Source organism: Orcinus orca, chromosome 1, assembly GCF_937001465.1.
Source record: "Orcinus orca chromosome 1, mOrcOrc1.1, whole genome shotgun sequence".
NCBI classification, from domain to species: domain Eukaryota; kingdom Metazoa; phylum Chordata; class Mammalia; order Artiodactyla; family Delphinidae; genus Orcinus; species Orcinus orca.
In genome coordinates, this window is record NC_064559.1 from 156,443,028 (window position 1) to 156,456,669 (window position 13,642).

At 36.8% G+C, this 13,642-nt stretch overlaps 1 protein-coding gene across 6 annotated transcripts in view; it reads right to left on the bottom strand.

The window, feature by feature from the left end:
• LEPR (leptin receptor) overlaps positions 1-13,642 on the bottom strand; it is a 96,933-nt gene that overhangs the window by 38,658 nt on the left and 44,633 nt on the right. For all 6 annotated transcript variants that reach the window (XM_033409039.2, XM_049698122.1, XM_033409038.2 and 3 more), the window contains 3 exons: positions 8,562-8,770; positions 4,234-4,379; positions 2,282-2,426 (listed from right to left, as the gene is read on the bottom strand). In XM_033409039.2, the coding sequence (XP_033264930.2) occupies positions 2,282-2,426; positions 4,234-4,379; positions 8,562-8,770 (500 nt within the window). The remainder of the gene's footprint in view (positions 1-2,281; positions 2,427-4,233; positions 4,380-8,561; positions 8,771-13,642) is intronic.

Genomic DNA, 13,642 nt, shown 5'->3' on the forward strand with positions numbered 1-13,642 from the left:
TCATTCTAAACAAATTAACACCTCAATCTTATAGAATGTTTGTTTGGTGGATGCCGTTACAGCACCTATTAGTGAACAATGGAGGTGAATCTAATAATATTAGGTAACTAGACTTAAGACACAAGGATTCAAATCCCTTTACACAAGAACAGGAAGTCCCCGAGTTTGGAGACATACTTTGCTGTTGCACACCTTTCAGGGAATAAACCTCAAGTGTGGTCAGCACTGTGAAGTGCAGACATTGCAGCCAACGTAACTCAGCAAACCTAAACCTAAAAAACCTAAGCAGCACTAAAACCTCATTTACCAGGAATCATGAAGGAAATGAGGTGTTCCACTAAAATGCTCTATGTAATTAAGCTTACTGCTTACTAGCTTTAAGAATCAATTTTATTTTTTATTTATTTATTTTTTTTTTTGCGGTACGCGGGCCTCTCACTGTTGTGGCCTCTCCCGCTGCGGAGCACAGGCTCCGGACGCGTAGGCTCAGCGGCCATGGCTCACGGGCCCAGCCGCTCCGCGGCATGTGGGATCCTCCCGGACCGGGGCACAAACCCTCGTCCCCTGCATCGGCAGGAGGACTCTCAACCACTGCGCCACCAGGGAAGCCCTAAGAATCAATTTTTAGTGCCACCAGAAATCTTGCATAATTATACATTTATGCACTTAATTGTTTTACTAGTGGTTACAAACGTGAACTTTGGAATTAGGCTACTTTCTAACTGCATTAACTTTTACAAGTTATTTAACCCTATCTAACTCCCAATTTCTTTGTCTATGAAACAGGAATAACAGTACCTATCTCACAGGGTTGTTGAAAGGATAAAATGATAGTACGTGCAAAGCACTTAGAACAGTGCCTAAACACAGGAGGCACCCTATAATTGTCAATATTATTATTATTAATCAATAAGGAATTATCTACTTCTACCTTTTATTTGTGATTCAATACGCATTACATCATTACAGCAGACAATACTGTGATAGAGAAATGTGCTTGGGAGATACTAAAATGTGTAAGATTTTCTCCCCACTCTTGGTGTCCTAGTCTACTTTCTATTTGGCAGGTTTCTGTCTTTCCCTTAATAATCGCATGGTACCACTTAGTGGCATAGGTGCTATCCAAGTTTGTTAAATTAGTAAGCTTAACTTTACGCTCATTGCTAAATCAACAAATTCTGCCCTTTGGAGCAGCCGTTTGCTCACTGTCTGGATTTATTTCTCACTTATTTTCCGGTTTTTCTGTTGGGGATGTCTACAGTCACTAGAGGGACACACCTGTGTTGAATAAGTAACAGGCTAGCTGTTAATGGTAATATTGTTGGATACTGCACAAGTTAAACGTGTTGAATATCTGCTGAGTGTTTTACACGGTACTTGCTATCTCCATATATCCATAATCAACCTGAGTGAGTTTGAGTAGGAATAATTTTTGCACATTTGACAAATCAGACAACTAGTCAAAGGACCATGAACTGTCTTCCTATAGTCACAACCTGGTTTGTGCCAGGGCTAGCACCATTAGACTCCTGGACCTCTATGTAAAATATTGCACCTCAACTCCACGAGGGAGCTGTGAATAAATTGCAGTTTTTCTGATGTTAAAGATACCTTTAAAAATATGAAAACCGGGGCTTTCTTGGTGGCGCAGTGGTGAGAGTCCGCCTGCCGATGCAGGGGACACGGGTTTGTGCCCCGGTCCGGGAAGATCCCACATGCCGCCGAGTGGCTGGGCCCGTGAGCCATGGCCGTTGAGCCTGCACGTCCGGAGCCTCCGCAACGGGAGAGGCCACAACAGTGACAGGCCCGCGTACCACAAAAAAAAAAAAAAGAAAAGAAAATTGAAAGTAAAAACTCTGAAAAGCAAGCATCTGGAGTGAAAAGAATTGCTTAATTATATATGTAATACTCAAATAAAATTTTAATACTTAAAAATCTCTGCCAAATAAATATATCTGATTTTCAAGTGTAAATTCAGGAGCTGTCAATACAAGTAGTGTTCTGAATTTGTAAATTTGGAACTATTATATTAACTCTATCTTTTGGGTAAGAAAGAGTAATTCAGCAAGATACTGCTATGGGTGCACATAAATGTGGGAGCTCCCACACAAGTTTTCATTAACCGGTTAAAAATTTAAATTGTTCAAAATTTAAATTAAAAGTAATATGGTGTTCCTCCTTTAGGTTTACTGCCACAAAATTTAAGATGCATATAATATGCCAAAGGCAAAGTCAAGAACCATATTCCCCTGTCAGTAGAAGTGACTCTTATAAAACCTACCTTGTGTGGTAAAGGTAAGGGGGGTGCTCCAGTCACTCCAGATTCCTGGGCCATCCAGTCTCTTGCTCCTCACCTGAACCTCATATGAAGACCCAGGAAGCACACTGTCTACTAGCAGAGATGTAGCTGAGACAATCTCATCAGCCTGTTAAATATTATTTGAAAACATCAGAGCATCAGGTCGGTGTGAAACCTTCACCAAAATTGATCACAAGCAGGTCTCAACTAATCTCACAGAATTAAAATCTTACAGAGTAGTTAGCTGGCCACAGTGGAATTTAAAAGAGATCAATAACCCAATAACAAATGTTTGACTGACAACAGTCAATAAAATTTTAAATAGCCTGTAAGTCCAAGGAAAAAAATCACAATGATAATCAGCATTTAACTGAATGATAATGAATGTTGACCTCTCAGAATTTGAGAGATACAGCTAAAGTCAGTGGGAAGCTTCAAGCCTCTGCTGACATCTGTAACACACATGGTAGAAGATGATGCACAGGGGTGGACAGAGAACTATAAGCATTCCTAGAGCAAAGTGTCACAGAAGGAGGGCATGAATAATTTTAAGGACCCAAGGCTGATGATCAGCTATAGTGAATCAAAATATCTAAGAGACCTAACTGCATGAGACAACCAATGATGTACTCCAAAGATATTGAACTCCCTGGCTCATCAGACTGTGGAGCACCACAGACTAAAAATGGCGAAAAGCATCAGAAATGCATTAAACAATTTCAGATCACCTGTAGTTAAAATCCTATTATCTCCATTTTACAGATGAGAAAGCTAAAGCCCAGAGAAGCCTCAACTGCTTTTTCCATACATGACGCCAGATTCTCATTCTGTTCTTTATGAATATAAAGTCTTAAAAAATTAGCCCAGATCTAAAAAGACAGATTTTTACCTCTAAATTAGATAACAATTAGTTTCACAAATTATAGTGCCGCAGTCTTTGCATGGCCCACAAGGCTCTTTATGACCTCCTCCTCCCCTCCCCCTCTTTGATCATCCACTAATACTATTGCCCTCACTCACCACCCTGGCCTCCAGCTTCTCATCCAGCTTAGGGCCTCTGAATTGCCATTTTCCCTATTTAGACTCCAATTCTCCCAGATATCTACATCACCACTTCCTTCAAATCCCTGCTCAAATATCACCTTCTCAAGGAGAGCTTCCCCTACCTCCATTTAATATTTCAACCCACCCTCTCCCGCTAGCATTTCCAAGCTCCCCTCATCCTGTTCTACTACACAATGGATCCTGAGTTCTTGGCACGCAGTAGGCGCTCAATACTTACTGAAAGAACGAAAAAAGGATTTGACACACTATACATGTTTGTACTGCATGTAAACAAATATAAGGATGACATGTAAAATCAGAAACCAGAGAAGGTCTTTAGGTGAAAATATTATAGTTATGAATTCAATAATTCTGTATCTGGACTTCTTGTAGCCATTAGTTGTGTGTGCGTGTGTGTGTGTGTGTGTGTGTGTGTGTGTGTGGTGTGTGTGTGTGGTGTTAATGAGAGGGAGAGGGAGAAAGAGAGTGAGAGGAAGGGTGAGAAGAAGAGAGAGAGAGAGAGAGACAGAGAATTAATCTAATATACATAAACTTTTGGAAAAGGAACTTCTCCTCGCAGTAAATTCTGGGAGGAATTTGTCATGCTCCTCAAAATATACCATGGATCTACATGTAAGACATATTGAGTAACATCAAACAATTTTTCTAAAATCATTTTATGGAAGATGCAGAAATGCTGTATATATGCTCATTTCTTATGCTGCTCCTGAATGAAAGCCAATGGTATGACCTTAAATTAGGACTGATTCTGCTCCAGGAGCAGGATGCACATTTGCTATGCAGAGGTGTTCTGTATGGGATTTGCAGAGGGTCTCACCTTTCCTTAATTGCTTCTCAACTTTTCATTTTATTTACTAAAATATACTTACTTTTCTCATATTTTTTGTAGAATTCTCTGAATATTTCACTTGATATTGAAGTTGAAATGGTACCAAGGTTGGGCTGGACCAAGAAATCTTTAAATTACCAGTATCTGTGATTTTCATACACAAACCTAATGGTGGATCAGGCTTCACTTAAGAAAAAAAAAAGAACACTTTTAAGTCATGTCATTTTCATGATAATCATAAAGTGAAGTCAAAATGAGTTTTTAGCATATCTTATTCTTTCAACTAAAGTGTCTTTATTCAAAGGCTACTTACAGAACCAAAATATTGGTTCTACTCCTGTAATAGCAATTACTATAGCAATCCATGTACCTTCATTTCCTTTTCCCTACATGGTAAAAACTATAAATCAGTAAATGATGTTATTTTGATAAATGTGAATTCCTGCTGTAAAAAAGCCTGCCTTACTTTATTTAACCTAGCTTTTGCTATGCTTATTTGAATCCTCCCCTGACAAAACCCACTGTTTTAGCAAATGACAAGTGGAAAAAGTATATTACAGAGCACTATTTGGAAAATGCATATAAATTTTGCATGCAAAAATCAATGCACATATTCATGCAAATTCATGTAAATATGCATGCAAATTCAGTATATTTATTACTTTTAAAATACAACAAATCCAGATATACCCATTCAAATAGCCCAAACCATGCACAGTTTACACGCAGTAAACACAGCATTAGCAGGCCCTGGCTTGTCACCAGAAATGGGGATGGAGTTTCTTATCCTAATGGGGTATTTAACTCAGTTTATAATTTCTGAGTTCATGTGTATATGTGTTTTCATGTACACCTATGCATTTGTGTATATTCATACATGGAGATTTGTGTGTGTGTGGCTTTAAACATAGAATATAACCTTTAAATCATTTGTAGAAACAACGCAAACATCTTACAATAAAGGATTGATTGAATAAATAATGATTCATCCCTTTAAGGGAAATCTATACAGCCTTTAAAAATCATATTAGAGAATAATATTGAAAATGTTTAATACTGTTAGTTTTAAAAGTTTATTAAACAACATCTATAGTTGGATTCCTGCTTTATTAAAATTTACAAATTAAAGGATATTTGTAAATACATATTAAAATAGAAATAAATGCCAAAATAGTAGATAATAAATGAATAAAATAATTTTTCTTCTTTGTGCATCTCTATGCTTTCAAGATTTTTGTGATTAACAGGAATTATTCATGAACACAGAAATCACCATTACATTGGAATATTTACTGACTTTTATTTTCAAGAAAAAAAAATGGCACATTCTTTACACATTCCATATTTTCATGAATTTAGTCATAGTTTTTTTTCTTTCCTTGAGTCAAAATTAATGAAGTTTTTACTTTCTGTGACATATTACAAATTTTAGTTACTTTAAAGCAGGTATATCTAAACCGTAAAGTCCAGAAACAACAGGTGAAATTCACTGAGTTCTTGTGACCAATAAGACAGAAAACAAAGACACCAAACAGAAGTGAAATCACAAAATTATAAACTATTTTACATTTCCTATTTGCATACATATATGTCTTCTAGAAATCTAAAAATAAATCTTTCCCTGGACCCCCTATGTACTCAGTCCCAGACCTCATCTACCTGCTTCTTTCAGAGGAAAATTCCTCCAAAGAGCTGGCATACCCACTTTCTCCACTTTGCATCCCATTTTCCTGAGCAACCTATTCTGATCAGGTCTTTCTTCTCACTAGTCCACTGAAACTACTCTTATCAAGGTCACTACACTTTGCCAAATCCAATGTCAACTGTCTGATTCATTTTACTCCATCTCTCAGCAGTGTTCCTACTGCTTGTTCCGTGAGTAGCTGAAATACTTTTTTCACTTGGCTTCCAGGCCACCACACTCCTTTACTCCTCTTTTCTCTCTGATCATCCCTCAGTCTTTCTCTCACTGAACTCTAAATATGTGATCTCATACAATCCCATAAACATCTGTATGCTACAGACTCCCAAATATATATCTCCCCTGAACTCCAGGCTCATATATCCAACTACATACTCAACATCTCTTCGGTTTCTAATAAGCATCTCAAACATAATATGTCACACACCTAATCCTCTCTAATATCCCCATCTCAGCATCTGGTACCACTATTCTGGTACCACCCAGGTCCAAGCCTAACTATCATCCTTGATTCCTCTCTGTCCTTCACACTCCATACCCAATCCACTAGAACGTTCAGTCAGCACCATCTCCTAAATAGATCCCAAGCCTGATCATTTCTTTACTTCTCCACTGCAACAACCCTAAGCCAATGGGACAATTCCAACAGCTTCCTATCTGATTCCTCTGCTTCTACTCTTGCAACTATCCTTCCTTCCTTCCTCATCAATTTCCTTCTTCACATGCAGCATAAATTTTAAACATATGCATGCTTACACACGCACACATGCACACACACACACACACACACCCTTGATCATATCACTCTCCTGGTTCAAATGCCTCCACTGCAATTAGAATAAAATCCAAAAGTTGTAACCCTGGTTTATGGTATGACCTGGACCCAGATGACTCTCTAACCACATCTCTAAATATTCTCCTACTTCATTCATTCCATGCAAAAGAGTCTTGTATTTGGTTCTTCCAACTTCCAAGCTCATTCCATCCCAGGAATTTTATGAGTGCTATTCTTCCTGCTTGGAGCACCTTTTGTTTTCGCGTGGCTATCTCTTTTCTTTCAGCTTAAATGCTATCTTCTAAAAGAGGACATCTAAAACTGAAATAATAGCCCCTACACCTGACATTCTCCATCACACAACTTCTCTTATTTCTTTCATAGCACTTTTAAAAATATTATCACATATATCCCAATATGAGGAAAGATTTTTTTTCCCCAAAATTATCCGAAATAAGACAAAATCTTTTTTAAGGTTCTTATAAAGTCTATCGCAGCAACTTCTCTTAACTACTTTACTTTTAAAAACAATTTAATTCAATGCTGGCTCTAAATATTTCTAAAAATCACCTGATAGAACTGGTTTTAAAAAGAGAAAATGATGATACTTTATAGATTTTGTATTTTTCCCTGTGGTATAACGTCATGACTGAATTCCTTGGATATCATTGTAATTACATTGTGGAGATCACAAATATATCCCTAGAGGACAAGTTATTTTAAAGTCCTAATGTTAAATATGATGTCATATGCAGATTCAAAAAGTGCTATTTCCTCAGTAACTTAGAAGTGAAGGTAAAGCTGTGTGGGAAAGTGTGTCAGATACTTGGAAAAGTGGCTCTAGTGATGTCAAAATCAATGATGCAGAGATGCATATAAAGAGTTTGTATACAGGTCTATAATATTACAATAACAAGAATTTAAGGGCTTCCCTGGTGGCGCAGTGGTTGAGAGTCCGCCTGCCGATGCAGCGGACACGGGTTCGTGCCCTGGTCCGGGAGGATCCCATGTGCCGCGGAGCGGCTGGGCCCGTGAGCCATGGCCGCTGAGCCAGCGTGTCTGGAGCCTGTGCTCCGCAACGGGAGAGGCCACAACAGTGAGAGGCCCGTGTATCGCAAAAAAAAAAAAAAAAAAAAAAGAGTTTGTATACAATCGTTTCAGGAAATATAAATGTAAAATAGTAACACCATTAAATTATGTATCATATGTAATATATAATTTAACATACACATACAAAACTGAGTTAATAAATTAAATAGTTTGTTAACATTTGCCTATATTATTCACACTGAATAACTGAATACACTGTATATATGTAATTATACATTCCAGTTGATTAAATAAATTTGGAGAATCTTTGCACTGAAAATATGGGCCTTTGCCTATTATTTGAGTTTTTCTTAAGGTCAGATTTGTACAGCAAATTATTTATGTTTTTACTGTTTCTCTCTGCCCACTACTGTCTGCCCCTGTTCTGTGAGGCATTCACCATTGTTTCCCCAGCTCCTAGGTCAGTGGCTGACATGCATGAGCCTCTAAGAAATGCTTACTGAAGGCATAAATTCAGATAATAACAAGCTTTCAATTATTTTCAGAAATAGTTATCCAAGATGTGAAAAAGTAATAACCAAGCAATAAATATCCATTAGATGGATCCAGGATTTAAAGAAATCAAACTGTTTTCAAAAAGAATTTAAGTTACAATTGCAGAGATATCTATACTGCTGTTAAATCATTCCAGAAGCTGCTTTTAATACTCCCTAGTACTACACTTACCATCTTTAGAGTGTTGGTCAAAGCAAGATAAGCTAGTGAAAAATTTTGTAAGCAATCTTCAACCTGTTTGTATGACTGATGTTGATATCTATTATCTTTTTTATGCACAACTTACCAACATTAATGGGCTGAGCTGACATTGGAGGTGAGTGAAAAATTACTCCACCAGATGTGATTTTCAAATACATAAGAAGGGTGTAATTGATTTTGACTGTTGGCACAGGCACATGACATTCACAACATTCATGAACACTGCAGTTGCACTGAACAATCTGAAAACTGCTTTTCTGGGGGAGCAGAGGTGACTCTTCTAATACTTCAAGCCTATATGGAAAAAGAAGAGCTAAATATTAACACAGGTGTGAAAGCACTGGATATATTTAAAATGTAGGACACAATATCCAAATTGAGGGCAGCTATTCTGCACACTCAGCTTAAAGAGCATCTGGGGAAAAAAGATACATTATAACAAGGATACAAAGACAAGGGTTAAAGCAGGTTAGCTATCAGAAATAATATAAACAATGGGCTTCCCTGGTGGCGCAGTGGTTGAGAGTCCGCCTGCCGATGCAGGGGACACGGGTTTGTGCCCCGGTCCGGGAGGATCCCACATCCCGCAGAGCAGCTGGGCCCGTGAGCCATGGCCTCTGGGCCTGTGCGTCCGGAGCCTGTGCTCCGCAGCGGGAGAGGCCACAGCAGTTGAGAGGCCCACGTACCGCAAAAAAAAAAAAAAAAAAAAAAAAAGAAATAATATAAACAAGAAGACAGTGAAGTACTGAAAGGAAAGAAAAATTGTGATCCTAAACCCTATATGCAGTAAAAATATCTTTCAAAATAAACATGCAATAAAGGCTTTTTCAGACACGCCAAAATGGAAATAACTCATTATCATCAGACCTGCATCATAAAAAATGCTAAAGGAAGTCCTTCAGGGAAAAAGAAAATGATAGTAGATAGAAGTCTGGTTCCACACAAAGAAATGAAATTTAACTAAAAGGGTAGATATTTATTGACTGATTAAAGCAAAAATAATAACCGTGTAGTGTTGGGTTTATAACATAGGTAGAAGTAAACTGTATGACATTAGTACCAAACTTGGGGAAGGGGGAGATCTGTAAGTACACAGTTGTAATGTTCTTCTACTATACACAAAGTGGTGTCATAGCAGCTAGAGGTATAATATCAGTTCGACTATAATAAGTCAAAGACCTATATTCTAAATCCTAAAGCCACCACTAAAGTCATAAAACAAGAAGTTACAGCTAATAAGCTACGATAATCAGCCATTGGAGTATGAGTGTAAAGATAGGAAAATAGATTAATGGAACAGAAGAGGGACCAGCACCTATATGTACAATCAATTTTCTACAAAGGTACAAGCAGTTCTGTGGAGAAAAAGTAATCTTTTCAATAAATTGTGCTGGAACAGTGGGATATCTACATGCTCCCCACCCCAAAAAGCAACTTTAATCCATACCCCCCACCAGACCTAAAAATTAATTCAAAATGGATCATCAATCCAAATGTCAAGTCTAAAGCTATGAATCTTTTAGAAGAAAATATGGGAAAAAATTTTTGTGGCCTTGGTTTGGATAAGAATTTCTTAGATGAAACACAAAAGCATGATCCATAAAAGAACAAATTGATATTGTTATAAAGTAGAAACTAACACACCACTGTAAAGCAATTATACTCCAATAAAGATGTTAAAAAAGAAAAAGAACAAATTGATAATTGGACTTCTATCAAGATTGAAAACTTCTGTTCTTCAAAAGACACTGTGAAAGATAAAAAATAACAAAAGACAAGTCACAGACTGAGAGAATACATTTGCCAGTCATCTCTCTAATAAAGGACTTGAATCCAGAAGATATAAAGAACTTTCATAACTCAATAATAATATTAAAAAATCCAATTAAAAATAGGCCAAAATGTCAATAGTCACTTCTCCACAGAATACATAGAATGAAAAGAAACATGTGAAAAGAAGCCCCAAATCACTAGTTATTCAGGAAATGCAAATTAAAACCCCAATACTACTATCCACATATTAGAATAGTCAAAATTGAAAAGATTCATCATATCACATATCGAAGAGGTATGCAGGAACTGGAACTCTAATACACTGCTGGTAGGAATGTAAAATGATACAACTATGGAAAACAGTTTTGCAATTTCTTAAGTTGTTAAACATACACCTACTATATAATTTACATATTCCATTCCCAGGTATTCATCCAGGAGAAGTAAAAGCATATATCCTTACAGAGGTATGTACACAAACAAGTACAGAGAATTGTAGCAGCTTTCTTTGTAAGAGCCAAAACCTGTAAACAACTCATTTATCAATCAATAGGTGAGTAGACAAACAAACTGTGGTATATTCATATAATGGAATGCTACTCAGCAATGAAAAGGAATGGACTGCCAGTAGATTCACACAGCATTAATGAATCTCAAAATAATCATGCCATGTGAAAGCAAGACAAAAGTTCTGTAGGAATGCATTTATATAAAATTCTAGAAAATGCAAAGAAACCTTTGGTTACAGAAAGGGTCAGATCAGTCATTGCCTGGGGACAGTGGAGGATGGGAGGTGGGGCTGGTGGTAGGGTACCACAGGTAGGAGTAGAGGGTGGGATTACAAAGGGGCAAGAAGAAATTTTGTGATTGACAATAGATTCATTTTCTTTATTATGGTGAAGACTTTATGAGTGGTTTCATATATCAAAACTTATAAGTTTACACTAAATATGTACAGTTTATTTTATATTCTTGTATGTCAAAAAAGCTGTTTACAAAAAAAAGGAAATCTAGGGAAAAGTTTTTAAGCAATACTTTGCCTATCACTGTAAACCTACAAATGAATGGGTTAACTTTAAAAAATAACTGTAATTATCTTATAGGGTTACCCAACTCAAGGCATAGAGAATAACAGCCTGCAACCAAGACACAGACAGTTGTTATTTCTGATTTTTTCGTGTTTGTTTTTTTAATCTGCCTCATCCCATGGAGAGTCTAAGCCTTGGTATAAATGAGAAGTCTTTAGGGTGGAAGTTCATGGCAGGGGCGGGGGGTATCCATGCCTCATATTCCCTGTCTTGCTTGAGCTACCCCCATTCTGTCCATAAACACCTGCTGCCTCATATCCAAGCCACTGCACGCTTTTTAAAGAACCTGGGGACAGGGAGAGAGTATTAATATTTAGGCATGATCACTGCCTTCAGAAAAGACCTCAGTCCTTTTGGAGGAAAAAGCTGTAAGAGAGAAATATACTAACTAAAAATTCAACGTGGAGAAAGTGTTGCTTTAGAAACTGTGCTAACTAGCCTATACATGAGTATTCAGATATAAACACATGAGAGAAATGGACCCTAACCTTTCCAAACACACCCCACGAATTATTAAGTGCTTTGAATTATGATAGATTTTTCAAGTTTCCTGAGCTAGACTTTAGTATTCCTTTAGTCCCAAAAAAAAACATCAATCAGGAAACAACATTTACAGGACACTTTAATGTGCAAAGCAATATCCTGGGCACCGTGGAAGGGATACTGTTATTGTAAGAAGCACACTAAATTAACATTGAGACCTAAATCAGGTTTTTCTGTTTGCTTATGAACCATAAGACCATAGACAAGTAAGTTCATCTTTGTGAGCCTTGGTCTCCTTAAACAGTAAAACAGAGAAAATGCCTGAACCATCTGTCTTTATTAAGTTTTTGTGAATATAAAAGACAATTACATAAAAGTTTTTTTTTTTTTTTTGCAGTACGCGGGCCTCTCACTGTTGTGGCCTCACCCGTTGCGGAGCACAGGCTCCGGACACGCAGGCTCAGCGGCCATGGCCCACGGGCCCAGCCACTCCGCGGCACGTGGAATCCTCCCAGACTGGGGCATGAACCTGCGTCCCCCGCATCGGCAGGCGGACTCTAAACCACTGCACCACCAGGGAAGCCCCATAAAAGTATTTTTAAAAACTTTAAAGGGCTATACACCCATGAAATTCCATTTTGAATTGGAGGTGGAATGACTTAGCACTTTCAACTTTATCTAAATCTTTAAACAAATCCAATGAAATGTTATTTTTAAAAATATCACACCATGACTTTTATGTTTTTCAAATATTAAAATAAAAGCTTTTATCAGAAGAGTATGGAACAAATTAAATGAATTGTGGTTATTTATGTCAGAAATATGCTTGCAGCTTGTATTATGCTTTGACTGAAGAACTCCCAAATTTTAAGCCACAAATAGAACTGAACAGAAAACAAGACACATATACTCCAGTAATATTTTTTAAAGGATAGGAAATTCTGGTGATATTTTTCTTTTTTAAAACAAAAAGAAAAGTTAGAATTACACTGTCTTACTTTACACGGTCTCACCAATGCCATCTTTTTCTAAATACAGTGGACATTTGTAGAATACGGCTGATTACCAATGAAATTAACTCTGTGGTTTCTCTACCACTTCACTGTTGTGTTCTATTTAATCAATCTATTTTCATTTTCTTTACAATTTAAATATATGCAAATATATATATTCATAATAATGACTATATACAATGATTATATATTATATAGTATGTATATATACAACATATATTGTAGTATTTCATAATTTGTGTTTTTTTAAAAAAAAAACAAACTCCATTCAGTAATTTCCCAAACCACTCCAACAGATAACCCCATCATGAAAGTCTAAGAATGAACCTAAACCTAGTTTTCAAATGCTCTAAACAGGGGTGAGAAACCTGCAGCCCAAATAACACCCATTTTTAGAAGGACTTCTTACATTAACCAATGGTTTAAAACAATACAAAGAAAAGAGGAAGAATATTCCATGATTCACGTAAATTATATGAAATTCAAATTTCAGTGTCCATAAACACAGTCGTGCTCATTCATTTACATATTAATTGTGACTACAAGGTTGTGATAGAGACAGTATGGTGGGCAAAGTCTAAAATATTTACTCTCTAGACTTTTAAGAAAAAAATTTTTAATCCCAGCTATAGGCCAAAAACATTTTGTACTCCCTACAGGTGGGTATTTGATGGGCAAAAGACACAAAAATAAGGAAACCACATTAAATATATCATCAAATTTCATTATATAACATATTTGCAATGTACACGAAACACCTTGAGGATCACTAATTCAATTTTTCAAACCACCTTATTAGTTCCCTTATG